General features: G+C 40.9%; 1 protein-coding gene across 1 annotated transcript; it reads right to left on the bottom strand.

Moving 5' to 3' along the window:
* Window positions 1-1,917: 1,917 nt before the first annotated feature.
* Window positions 1,918-12,197, bottom strand: LOC121950199 (myosin heavy chain, fast skeletal muscle-like). Its single transcript, XM_088079749.1, has 39 exons — window positions 11,976-12,197; window positions 11,757-11,900; window positions 11,502-11,658; window positions 11,375-11,402; window positions 11,182-11,281; window positions 10,977-11,069; window positions 10,822-10,885; window positions 10,644-10,742; window positions 10,450-10,553; window positions 10,186-10,324; window positions 9,967-10,085; window positions 9,521-9,670; window positions 9,251-9,421; window positions 8,859-9,159; window positions 8,655-8,725; window positions 8,479-8,566; window positions 8,213-8,330; window positions 8,006-8,129; window positions 7,552-7,688; window positions 7,213-7,468; window positions 6,883-7,125; window positions 6,622-6,798; window positions 6,396-6,541; window positions 6,178-6,268; window positions 5,685-6,074; window positions 5,450-5,576; window positions 5,244-5,362; window positions 4,970-5,166; window positions 4,608-4,791; window positions 4,331-4,496; window positions 4,096-4,220; window positions 3,675-3,983; window positions 3,387-3,590; window positions 3,155-3,280; window positions 2,888-3,058; window positions 2,695-2,799; window positions 2,483-2,578; window positions 2,229-2,360; window positions 1,918-2,018 (listed from the first exon to the last, which is right to left on the bottom strand). Exons 1-39 carry the CDS (start codon window positions 12,180-12,182, stop codon window positions 1,998-2,000), a joined length of 5,799 nt encoding a protein of 1,932 aa, XP_087935875.1. The 5' UTR covers window positions 12,183-12,197; the 3' UTR covers window positions 1,918-1,997.
* Window positions 12,198-13,550: the final 1,353 nt, after the last annotated feature.

Here is a 13,550-nt window from a genome sequence, read left to right as displayed (position 1 = left end):
TGGATTGCAACCTATCTCTTTCTCTGATTTGCACAGAATTACAATGACAATACTGAGTATTGAATTTGGTGGGGTAGACGCTCAATGGAGTAGACATATTGTTAGACACGTTAACCGCACCACCTGAATCCTCTACACCAGGCATGTCAAACTGGTCCACAGGGGGGCCGGTGTGGCTGCAGGTTTTTGTGCCAACCAACCAAGAGCACACAGTTTGACCAATCAACTGTCTGAAGACGGAGATCAGTTGATTAAATGAGTCAAGTCTGGTGTGCTGCTACTTGGTTGGAAACAAAACCTGCAGCCACACCGGCCCCCCTGTGGACCGGTTTGACATGCCTGCTCTACACAATGCCTCCTAAGACTGCAACCAAGACAAATGATAAACTGCACTGAAATAAACAACACCAGATGGAAGCTTGAGCAAGAAAAGTTTTGGTGTGCTAGCGAAAACTCACAGGAATAATCCTGTAACAATGGAGACAGATTCCACAGCGGCATCAAAGGAACCCTCACAATCAAACCTGCTTCTTGTAATAACAAACTAAAGACCAAATGTGTCAGTTTCTCAACTCAGATTCATAAGCTTCAGTCAGGTGATATGCAGACCAGAGAGCATGTTGTATTGCTTGAAACTGGCATCGGCAACCACCTCAGTCAGTCAGAGGAGTCACTTTGTACCTCCCCCATGTCCGAAATAAAACTCATGAAAGCCAAGCTAGAAACACTGAAAATCAGATCTAGATGCCACAATATCAGAATCGTCCAGATCCCATTGGTAATTGAGCGAGGGAAACCTACAGAATTTATTACGTAGCTGATACCGTCTGTATACTTTGATGTGCAGTTCATAGTTCACTGTGCCCCCCCCCCGGTCTCTTGCTGCCAGGCCTCTTGACGGCGGTTGCCTAGTTGTGCTGGGAGCTAGACTTAAACAATTCAAGATCATACATAGACTCCCCTACACAAAAGCAGGTCTCCATGCTTTATATCCTAATGTCTCTCCTCTATGTGATGAATGCAAACAGGAAATGGGTATCCTTGCCCATCAACTATGGCTGTACTCCAAGCTCCACTCCTTCTGGTCTTTTATATGTGATTATATATCCAAGGTTTATAGTAAAACAATAACACCAGACCCCTTTCTTGCCATATTTGGATTACCTTAGACCTCTTCCACTGATAATCACACTGCTCAGGCTCTCTCGCTCTGCACCCTGCAAAACGCCTCATTTTACAACACTGGAATTCAGAGTCTAGCCCACATTCCAGCAATGACTGAGGAAGCCTGGAAATGTGATACATATAGAAGACCTCTGATGTAAACTTGCCAACAAGGAAATATTTACCTTTCTAAAAATCTGGAAACCTTTTTTCAACAAATTGTCTACAACCCAGCAGAAATGAATTGACTCATATCTTGGAAGCTTGACGTGAGATGGGTTGATCCTCTCCATGGCGCATCGCATCCCTTTTTCTGTGATCTCCATGTTGCTAGTTTTTTTTTTTTTGATTTCTCTTCCTCCTTTATACTGATAATAACCTCTGTTTTTTCAAAGTGCATTATTTTGTTTTAAATTTATCTTTAACGTTCCCCTTTTTCTCATTGGTTGCTACTTTCTTTCTTTGTTATTTGCCTCAGATGTGCATTATTATATTTTATGTTGGATGCAGAGTGCTGCCATTTCAGTGTATACATTACTTGTGCTTAAAAAGCTCAATAAAGACACTTAAAAAACCCCAACAACAAATGGTTACAGCAGGTATTAGTGTCGTACAGTATACTTTTGGTCTCATACTCTTTGTAACTAGCCTTTGTGATAAGGATTTTAGACATTTTTTTCAGCTGTGTCACAAATTATGCAAATTTTTACAAAACAATTAGACAATAAGATCAAAATAACACAGACAATGCAATTTAAGGTCAAAAAATATTTTATTATGGAATATTTCACTTCATATTATATGATTAGAAACAGACCATCAGCTGAAATGCTTTACTCTGATGCTTCTTTTCCCTGTAAGGATTTAAGAAAAGACAAAAAACAGTTAGGGCATACAGGTGATATGGGCCTATATAGTACATGTAATAGTCTGTGAAATATTTTTCTGTCGTTAACTTTATGAACCAATTGTGGTATTTTTTTTAGTATTGCAAGGCATACATTAGAGTGGGAGGAAATGCATTTAAGTTAGTATTCATTTAGCTGAAATATTTATATATTTACCTTGCCAGTGTCACGGCTCTTTGCCCTCAGTTTGTTGACCTGGGACTCTGCAATGTCAGCACGCTCCTCGGCTTCCTCCAGTTCATGCTGAATTTTCCTGCACTTGGACAGATGAACATTGGCCTGCTCCTCCTGAAAAAACATGTAATTTGACATTTTTTGTGTGTCCAAAAAAAGCAAAGGTCTGTTTTGTGCCATATAACAATTCCACAGTATTACATTTTCAGCATTGAAAATGTATATATTGTCCTTACCGCCTCCTCAGCCTGCCTCTTGTAGGCCTTCACCTTGAGCTGCAACTTATCAACCAGATCCTGCAGTCTGGTAATGTTTTTCTTGTCCTCCTCAGTCTGTTAAAGATAGTTTAAAAGTTAAGTACAAAATAAATGTACATGTTGACTTGATTTTTAGTAATAAGCATACTATGTCAAGTGGATTTGTATGTTAATTAACAAAGTGACTGTACCTGATAGGTGAGCTCCTTCACCCTCCTCTCATATTTGCGGACACCCTTAACAGCATCTGCTCCACGTCTCTGCTCACCTTCAACCTCTGCCTCCAGCTCACGCACCTTCAAAGAACCAGAAGACAATAAGTATCCATCGCCCCTCCCCAAAATTATGCTTCATCTGTGGAAATTCTCATCATGACTTTCTCACCCTAGACTCAAGTTTCTGGAGCTGCTTCTTGCCACCCTTCATGGCCAGATTCTCTGCCTCATCCAGGCGGTGCTGCAGGTCCTTAACAGTGACCTCCAGGTTCTTCTTCATCCTCTCCAGGTGAGCGCTAGTATCCTGCTCCTTCTTCAGCTCCTCAGCCATCATAGCAGCCTTGAGGAGATAGCATAAAATGTTAATTAGAAATATGCTGAAAAGGCAAAGGAAACATATAACAAAGGAGTAAGAATGACTGAAATTTAAACCTACATCAGTGATGGCCTTCTTAGCCTTATCCTCTGCGTTCCTTGCTTCCTGAACAGTGTCATCGACTTCACTCTGAACCTGGACCAGGTCAGACTCAAGCTTCTTCTTGGTGTTCAGAAGGCTTGTGTTCTAAAAGGTAAATTGATTTAGACATTTTATTAATCACATAGTTCATGTTCACATTAACGTCTTATTAGGTTTTTAAATGAATGCATGAATGATTGGATATTTATACCTGAGAGTGCAGAAGTCCAACACGCTCACTGGCGTCCACCAGCTCCTGCTCAGCAACTTTGCGGCTTCTCTCTGTCTGTTCGAGAGCAGCTCTAAGTTCCTCAATTTCAGCGATCATGAGACCGTTCCTGCGTTCTACCATAGCAGCTTGTTCCTTGAAGTCTTCCTGGGCTCTGACGGCATCATCAAGGTGCAATTGTGCATCCTGAAGAAAAACAATCAGAAAAACTATCAATAAAAAAAGATCTGCACTGCCCATAGTCTGTGCAACATCTCTGTCTTACAATACCTTGAGCTGTGCCTGCACATTCCTCAGCTGCTTCTGGGACTCAGCAGCCTGGCGATTGGCGTGGCTCAGCTGAATCTCCATCTCATTCAGGTCTCCCTCCATCTTCTTCTTGATTCTCAGGGCATCATTCCTGCTTCTGACCTCAGAATCCAGAGTGCTCTGCATGGAGTCAATCACCCTCTGGCTGTTCCTCTTGATCTGCTCCATCTCCTCATCTTTCTCTGCCAGCTTCCTGTCCACCTCACCCTTAATCTGGTTGAGCTCAAGCTGGACACGCAGGATCTTAGACTCCTCATGTTCCAGAGTTCCCTGATCATATCAAAGAATGAAATGTTAATGTGTTACTTCAAACCTTTTACAGTATATTTTTCAATGATTTGTATTTTTTGTTTTCAAAAGTTTTCCCTGGAAAAAAGTGTACCTCAGCCTCCTCAAGAGCTGTCTGGATCTCAGCCTTCTCTGTCTCCACCTGCTTCTTAGACTTCTCCAGCTCGTGGATGCTCTTTCCAGTCTCACCAATCTGTTCAGTCAGATCTGAGATCTCCTCTGTAGAGAGATACATGTGTTTCTTATTAAGCCTTAAAAAATATAAACAGTGTATTGTAGGATGTGCACATGTCGAATACAATGTAACCGTTATATAAGGTAGAACTTACGCTGCAGGTTCTTGTTTTCACGCTTCATGGTCTCCAGCTGATCCAGAGCTTCCTCATAAGAGTTCTTCATCTTGAACAGCTCAGTGCTGAGAGAACGAGCCTCCTTCTGAGCTCCCTCAAGCTCTGCCTGACCCTCCTCGTACTTCTGTTTCCACTCTGCCAACACCTGAACAACACAGTTAATACAGTTCAGTTAGCTATTTAGCAATGTGAAGACAATTAAATGTATCTATTTCAGTGTTTGTATGGCTTGGCTAGACAAAGTAAACAATGCTACCTTGTCAAAGTTCCTCTGCTTCTTGTCCAGGTTGGCAGCCAGCCCATTGGCCCTCTCCACATCAATCATGAGGTCCTCCACCTCGCTCTGGAGCCTCTGTTTGGTCTTCTCAAGAGAAGCACACTTGGAATTCACTGCCTCAATCTGCTCCTCAGCCTCCTGAAGGCGCTGGGCCAGCTTCTTCCTGTTTGAAAAATCAAAGATTTTTCTTTCAGTAATAAGGTACCTGGTACCTAATTTTTAAAGTAATTTGTTAAATCTATTTAATGTAAGTATTGATACCAGTGATGCAATTGTAAGTTGAGGTATGCTAAAAATTTGCACCTCTGAGCTGGCCATTAGATTGTTTGAATGTTACTCACTTGGCTTCCTCAAGTTCCTCAGTGCGCTGGATAGCATCAGTTTCATACTTGGATCTCCACTGAGCCACCTCACTGTTGGCCTTGGACATACCACGCTGCAGCTCAGCCTTGGCTTCCTGCTCCTCCTCAAACTGCTCCCTCAGCAGGTCACAGTCATGGCGGGCTGATTGCAATCCATGGGCAAGAGCATTCTTGGCCTGGTGTAAGATATAATATTGAGGTTATACAATTCCTAAATCCCAACTGAGTATTACAAATGCACACAGTCTCTTACCTTAACCTCCTCTTCAACGTGTCTCTTCAGCTCCTCAATCTGCTGTGTGAAGGCCTGTTTGCCTCTGGTCAGCTGGGAGACAAGAGCTTCTTTCTCCTCAAGTTGACGGCTGAACTCACCTTGTAAGAAATATGTCATGATACATTAGTTTGTGTTATGTTTCTGAATAATACACAGCAGATCAATTGGTGATAATCTGTATATACCATTTTCTGTCAGGAGACGGGCTTTCTGTGCGCTTGCGTCATTGATTTGACGAACATTTTCATCATTCTTGGTCTTCAGTTCGCTAAGTTGGTCCTCAAGAGTGCGGCACATCTTTTCAAGATTTCCCTAACGAGGAAGAAGCGAGATGAGATCAGTGATAAGATGGTATTTATAATATTACCTTATTTAGTATAGCAATTTGGGTATTAAAATAGCACTTAAAATATTATGTACCTTTGCTTTAGCAACATTCTCCATGTTGCTGGAGAGGTCATCAATCTCCATCTTGTATTCACTCTTTTCCTTCTCAAGCTTCTGCTTGACACGCTGGAGATTGTCGATCTGCTCTCCCAGCTCAGCAACGCTGTCAGCCTGCTTCTTGCGAAGAGCAGCAGCAGTGGCTTCATGCTGCAGAGTGGACTCCTCAAGGTCACGACGGAGCTTCTGGAACTCAGCTTCACGCTTCTTGTTCATCTCAATCTGAGCAGCGGTGGCACCACCAGCCTCCTCCAGCCTCTCGCTGATCTCCTCAAGTTCCCTGGAGAGGTCAGCTCTCTGCTTCTCAACCTTGGCACGAGCAGCACGCTCAGCCTCAATCTCCTCCTCCAGTTCCTCAATACGGGCCTGTTGAATGAAGGTGTTATGTCTTTCAGTAAACTTTTACTTTGAATACACAGAAAGGGCATTTGAACTAAGCAGTAATGTTTTGTGTCACAGAATTTGTCACCTGAAGCTCCTTAATCTTCTTCTGGAGCTGAGCACCCATTGACTGCTCATCTTCAATCTTGCTAAGGAGCTGACTGATTTCAAAGTCCTTCCTGTAAGAATAATAGATGAGAACACATAGAGTTTAGGCATTTGAGCACATTGTGTAAAAGAGTGGTTAGATTATAATAAAAGAAACAAACAAACAAACAAACAATGTACAAAACAAAACTACTTTACTTCTTAAGTTTCTCATCAGACTGCTGCTTGTCATTCTCAAGATCCATGATGGATTCCTGGGCCAGTTTCAGATCACCCTCAAGCTTCCTCTTGGCTCTCTCAAGGTCCATGCGCAGTTTCTTCTCTTGCTCCAGAGAACCCTCAAGCTGAGGAATAATATGAGTTTTTAATAATCATATTCAAGAAAAATGTTGCCTTTCCATTTGAAGTGACTTTGTAAACTTACATCATCCACTTGCTGCTCAAGCTTGGTCTTGGCCTTGGTCAGAGTGTTGACTTTGTCCTCCTCGGCCTGCAGGTCATCAAGAGTCTGCTGATGAGCCTCCTGAAGGGCTTTCTTTTCCTTGGTCAGCTTGGCAATGCTCTCATCCTGAGAGGCCATCTCCTCAGTCAGGTTCTTCACCTAAGTGTGCAAGAAAGATCTTGTCATTAAATTGTAATCATTATAATCTTACTTGACTTGCTGGACAGAGTTTTATTTACAAACCTTGTTCTCAGTGGCATGTTTCTCTTTCTCCACTTTGGCCAAGGTAAGCTCCAGGTCATCAATGTCCTTCTTGAGCTCAGAGCATTCATCCTCCAGCTTTCTCTTCTTGGCAGTAAGCTCAGCATTGATTTCCTCTTCATCCTCCAGTCTCTCAGTTGTCTCTTTGAGTTTGGCCTCCAGCTGGATCTTACTCTTGATAAGTCCCTCGCATCTCTCCTCAGCATCTGACAGATTCTCTGCTTCCTGTAGTGAATTTGATGAAAATAGCTGTTAGCACATCAACATTGAAAAAACATGAAAAAGCACAACTGTCTGTTGATATATACGCACAGATGCAACTTGCAGCTGCAGATCATTCTTCTCCTGCAGAAGGGACACCATTTTCTCCTCCAGTTCCTTCTTCTTGGCCAGGGCAGCAGCCAAGTCACTTGTCATCTTCTCGTAGTTCTCCTTCATGTTTTGCAGTTCCTTCTCAGTTTCAGCACTCTTCAGCAGAGGCTTGATCTTGTAGTACACCTTCATCCATGGCCAGTGTTTCACATTCATGAATGAGCGGACATTGTACTGAATGGTATAAATGGCTTCCCTGCAGAGAATAAGAGGCTGTTATGGACAATGTTGTTTAGAATTTTTCATACCATCATTCAGAATGAGTTGTTTTCAACATGCCTCCTTTCCATCATCTTGACAAACTCCTTTCTCATGAGGTAAGCACGGCACAAAGCCTGAGTCATGGTGACCAGAGTAGCCAGTTTTTCATCTCTCATCTCCTCTAGGACACCCAGCAGACCGGCCTTAAAGAACACCTGAATCGACACAAAAAAGAAATAAATACAGAATAATCTCAGATAGTGAATACCTCACCTATCCCACATGGTTGAAGCGTTCCAAGGCAATGGGGTTTTATGAAATGAGATGTGCTGGCTACTCATCCTTTGTATCAACATTTGATTACTCATTCCTTCACACCAAATTCATTACATACAATACATAGTAAGATATTCCAGTTTATTAATATCAATGTATACAATGTATTCATGAATAATTAATAGGAAACAATTAATCACACTGGACTTAACAACGTAACAATTCATGACTGAAATAAGGAAAGCATAGTGCTTACTTTGGTGTGTCCGAATCTGTACTCATCGTGGTTAACATCAATTGACCCAAGCAGCTTCTCTGAAGCCTTCTTGTTGTCAATGAACTGGCCCTCAGGAATGACGCTGGCATTCAGCACCTTGTACCTTTTATGAGAGAGTTAATGGTCATTGTGAGCATTTTCTTTTAATAATCTACATCAAAAGTCTATTAAAATAATAACTGATACCTCTGCTTGAAGTCACCATAGAGGATCCTGCTGGGGAAACCTTTTCTGCAGATTCTGATACCCTCCAGCACACCGTTACACCTGAGCTGGTGGATGACCAGGAAGTTCTCCATCAGACCTGACAAAAAAAAAAAAAAGAAATTTCTCAATTACTTATTTTGAAGGAATAATCACTTTGTTGATGAACACAAAATTAAGTAAACCACACTAACCAAACCCAACTAATTAACAATAAAAACTAACAAGAGGTTATGTTCTCCATTTACCTGGAGTCTTTGACTCATTAGGAATCAGGCAGCGCACAAAGTGAGGATGGGTGCTCCTCAAGTTAGTCATCAGCTTGCCCAAGTTCTCCTGTAGATCCAGAATGATGAGTGTTATCCAGAGTGTAGTTGAGTTTTAACTGAGATATGTAGGACACATTTACAATGTTAAACCTTACCCTAAACTGTGAGGACACAGTCTGCATAGAACCACCCTTCTTCTTGCCTCCCTTCTTGCCACCGCCAGACTCTGTTGAAAAATTTTAAACATGATTTGTTAGAATGTGTCATAAAATTTACATCAACATGGAGTATGGTTAATTAAAATTATACAGCATGTATAACCGTAAATGTGTATTAGTTTACTGTAGTTAATATCATACCCTCAACAACGGGAGGATACAGAAGAACCAGCAGTTTCACTGAGGATTTCTGGTACAGCTGAATAACAGACTCATTCAGTGGGTCCTTGTTCTTGTCCAGCCAGCCAGCGATGTTGTAATCCACGGTACCAGCATAGTGCACCAGGGAGAAGTGGGCCTCAGCCTTGCCCTTGGCGGGCTTTGGCTTTTCAAATGCTCTGTTTTTGCCAAGATGTTGGTCATACAGCTTGTTCTTGAAGGATGTGTCTGTGGCCTTGGGGAACATGCACTCCTCTTCAAGGATGGAGAAGATGCCCATGGGCTTGAAAGAAGTGGGAAGAAGTAATGTCATCAAGACATACATGATGTCAAAGTAAGAACAATTATATCTGATCACCAACTGAAGTGATTACCTTTTCAATCAGCTCAATGCAGGCAGCCAAGTCCATGCCAAAGTCAATGAACTCCCAGATAATACCCTCCTTCTTGTACTCCTCTTGCTCCAGGACGAACATGTGGTGGTTGAAGAACTGTTGCAGCTTCTCATTGGTGAAGTTGATGCACAGCTGCTCCAAGGTGTTGAACTGTGACGGGGCAAATAATCAGCATAATGTCTTGCAGGCACCAAGAATGATTCTAACCTGAAAAGTATCAGCTGCAGAATTTTTGAAAATTAAGCTTACATCAAAGATTTCAAAGCCAGCAATGTCCAAGACACCAATGAAGAACTGCCTTGCTTGTTTGGTGTCCAGCATCTGGTTGATACGGACGACCATCCACAAAAACATCCTCTCATAGATGGACTTGGCCAGGGCAGTCACTGAGTTGTTCACCTATACAATACACAAGGATGTGATTTCATTAAAGTCGGTCAGTCGGTATGGACTTCTGGTATTCTGAACCTCTCCTAATTAGGAAAATGCTATCAAAGATTTTTTATTCTGCATTATGCATTTTGCATTTAATGTATAAAAGTATTTAAGCGTAGCAAAATGTTGTTCTTCATTAGAAATGCAATTTTTTTTGCCAATATGCCCTGTGCTACATTTATTCACCGGAACATCAACAAAAAACACAAGTAATCTGTTTTTCAATAATAGGATATTAGATATTGATATTTCATGTTTACCTGAGGCACAGTCTGTCCCTTGGTGACAAACTCATTTCCGACCTTTACTCTGGGATAGCACAGAGCCTTCAGCATGTCAGCAGAGTTCAGACCCAGCAAGTAAGCAACCTTGTCAGCCTCTGAAAACATTTCAGTGATTTCCATCAGAAACCAGTGTGACTAAACCTTTATTACTGTTTTCCCCAAGGAATTTACTTTGAGCTGATAATGAATACTCACCCTCTGTGCCATCAGGCTCAGCCTGCTCCTCACGCTGCTTCTGCTTGAACTTCATGTTACCGTGGTGGAGCACAGCACCAGTCATCTTGTAGATGCTTGTCTTCTCTTCAGCTGAGAAGCCCAGGATGTCAATGGCATTCTGAGTTCATAAGAGGTGTCAACACACAAAAAGATCACTTCAGAAAATGCATCTAAAAGGGCAATTATGATGTTACAATTGATGCACAAAATATATTCAAATATTTTGAAGGAAGGATCACTCACATCAGTGGCTTCCAGCTCAACTTTGTCATCAATGCTGGCCACAGTGATCTGACCCATGCTGCACATGGGGAAGTCGTAGGGGTTGGTTGTGATGAGTGCCAATTCTGGAGATCAAAAAGAATGAAAATGTCAATATATTTGTTTCATATGAGAACAAGTAGGTTTATCTTTGTGTAACAACTCAGTTTGCTTACCAATCAGCTCAGGTTTGTGGTTGGTCATCATCTGGTAGAAGATGTGGTAGCCTCTTTCATCAGGAAGCTGGAATGTCACTCTAGACTTCTCCAGCAGATCTACAAATATTGTTCATAAGTCAGAGCCTGGCCAACTCTCAATTGTAGTCATTTGTTTTCAGTGAGTATTATTACTTACATGTCTCAATATCAGCACTAGCCAGTTTGCCAGTTGTGCCGAAATGAATTCTGATGAATTTACCCTGTTTGGAACAAAGGGATTTTTAATGTCTTACCACATTGGCAATCTTTAACGAGACTTTTGTTGTGCATAGAAATTTACCCCATACTTACGAAACGAGAGGAGTTGTCATTCCTCACAGTTTTGGCGTTACCATAGGCCTCCAGCAGGGGATTGGCTGCAATAATCTGATCCTCCAGGGAGCCCTATAGTCCAGATTTAGAATTGCTATCAGAAAATGACTATTTATTCTTTCCCACTGGAAAAATATTGCAAATTTAAAGATCCCAGAATTGTGATTATCATCCAGTGACATACCTTTGAGGTGTCCCTCTTCTTGTCTCCACCAACTGAGATGGTTGCAAAGTACTGGATGACACGCTTAGTGTTCACAGTCTTTCCAGCACCGGATTCTCCACTAGGTATAGACACAGATTTATCAGACATTATTATATAATTGAGATATCTGACTGTTTAACAAAGTCAATAAATGTAGATATTACAAACTTACGTGATCAAAACAGACTGGTTCTCTCTATCTGTTACATAAAAAGAAAAAAGATACTTTCATTGTTTTACCGCAACAAAAAACTCATATACTGATAAACTGTACATTATTATGATTATGAATGACATACCAGTAAGCATAAACTGATAGGCGTTGTCAGAGACGGAAAAGATATGGGGTGGAGCCTCCATACGCTTCTTGCCTCTGTAGGCAGCAACACATTCAGCATCGTACACTGGGAGCCACTTGTAGGGGTTCACAGTGGCACAGAACAACCCGGAGTAGGTCTAAAAGTTATCATAGAGATTCAACCATTAATTTAACGTGTCCTAAAAGTAAAGCCTTTTGCAATAATTATCTATTCTTCTTAGGCTGATAATCTTACGTAGATCATCCATGCTGCATAACGCTCTTTGAGGTTATACAGCACAGAGGCTTCATTGAGATGGGTCATCATGGCCATGTCCTCAATCTTGTCATACTTGGGAGGGTTCATTGGAGAGACGTCATCCTCTTTAACTGTCCTCTCCTGGAACAGAACATTTATCACAATGAGAACTGGTCACCTTGAATTTCCAGTTGACTCTGAAATCATGATACCAACCTCCTCAGTGTCCAGGATTTTCACAGTGACTTTGCCAGCGTCTTTCTTGAGGATTGTTGCCTTCACGTACAGCTCCTTGGTATCAGCTACATAGCAGGCACTTTTGGCATCAAAAGGTTTGCTCTGAGCCTCAATTCTCTCCTTCTCTGGCTTACGGAGGTAAATGGCAGCTTTGCCATAAATGGCCATCTCCGCGTCTGTGCTCATGGTGGCGGCTTATGTCTGTGTAGCAAAAACAATGGCAATCTTAGAATGAACAACTATGCGGTAATTATAAATAAGAGTAGTCCTCTTTATCTTTTTTATTTTAAACTATCCTCTTCAGGGATGTGACCAAATGGCCCAGAATGACAAAGTCCAATCCAATAATTGGCACATCGTTAATCAAATTGATGTCTGTGCATCATCAGAAGTGATTTCACTTTAGCTCTTTCAATATTATTTTCTAGACTAAATTTATAGTGATAACATTAACATTAAACTGCATCTTGACAAAATTGGATGGAAAAAAATGTTTTTACACAATGTAATGGTCCACATAAAATATATACAAATTAAAGATATTTGATAAAGGTTCATACCTGACCCACTCTCTTTTAAAAAGTTCGATAATATTCCACAATCCTGTTGAGAAAATATCACATATTTTCTGGTATTGATGAAGGCATTGGACACAAGTATTTCTTTAACACATATGTAAACAATTTGAATTTGAAATAATTTCTCAATCAATTAATGTTTTACAGTGCTATAAGGGAGACAAAGAATAACAAGCTCACCACAAGCTGAATTCTCCAAGGGTCCTCTACCACACAAGTCCATGTCCCATTGGACTGCTTATATTGAATGTGCCTTGCTTACGTAGCAGTGGTTAAACATGGAGACATGCCAAATGTGGAGTGGACAACAGACATCGATAGGAACAGGTGTTGACAGTATACACATATTGGTTTGGATTCAAGCCAATGAGACCAGGTCTCTTTTTTTAAACCTTTCCAAATATGTTATAATTACTCTCTTAAAACGGATTTCTATGACAACTCATGGCATTATCTGATAAAAAAAAAGAGGTGTGGAAATAAAGTAGTATTTACACTATTTTTAATTTCTGAGCAGATTTTTTTTTTTAATCTCCAGAAGGCATCACTAATTGCCTCTGACCATGTCCCAGTGATTAACATTGTATCACCACTGAATGCTAATCAGTTGTGTTTGTTTGATGTCACCAGATGCAAAGATGATAAACAGATGATAATACAGATCTTCATAGCATAGGGGTGCATAGCATCTCACATTTCACTCATGCTTTACGAGTGTAGCCAAGACCTCAAGCATTTTCACAGGCTGTAAGTCTATTTTCTAACTTTCACTTGAAGGTTTTACTCTTCTGGTTTCAAGATTTCAAGTACACGTTTGTCATTATAAATTTGTCATTATTATTTGTCATCCTTGTCAATGTGCATATATATACACAGTACCCTTTAACTAAATATTTTCTTTCTTTTGTAAAATATTTTCCAAAACATGGTTTCCTAATGTCCCAAATGGGTTTGAATGGGAAATGAAACTGATCAA

The sequence above is a fragment of the Plectropomus leopardus genome, chromosome 7, assembly GCF_026936395.1.
Source record: "Plectropomus leopardus strain MGB_pleo_1.0 chromosome 7, ASM2693639v1, whole genome shotgun sequence".
Lineage (NCBI taxonomy): Eukaryota > Metazoa > Chordata > Actinopteri > Perciformes > Serranidae > Plectropomus > Plectropomus leopardus.
This window is presented reverse-complemented; position numbering and strand designations above follow the sequence as displayed.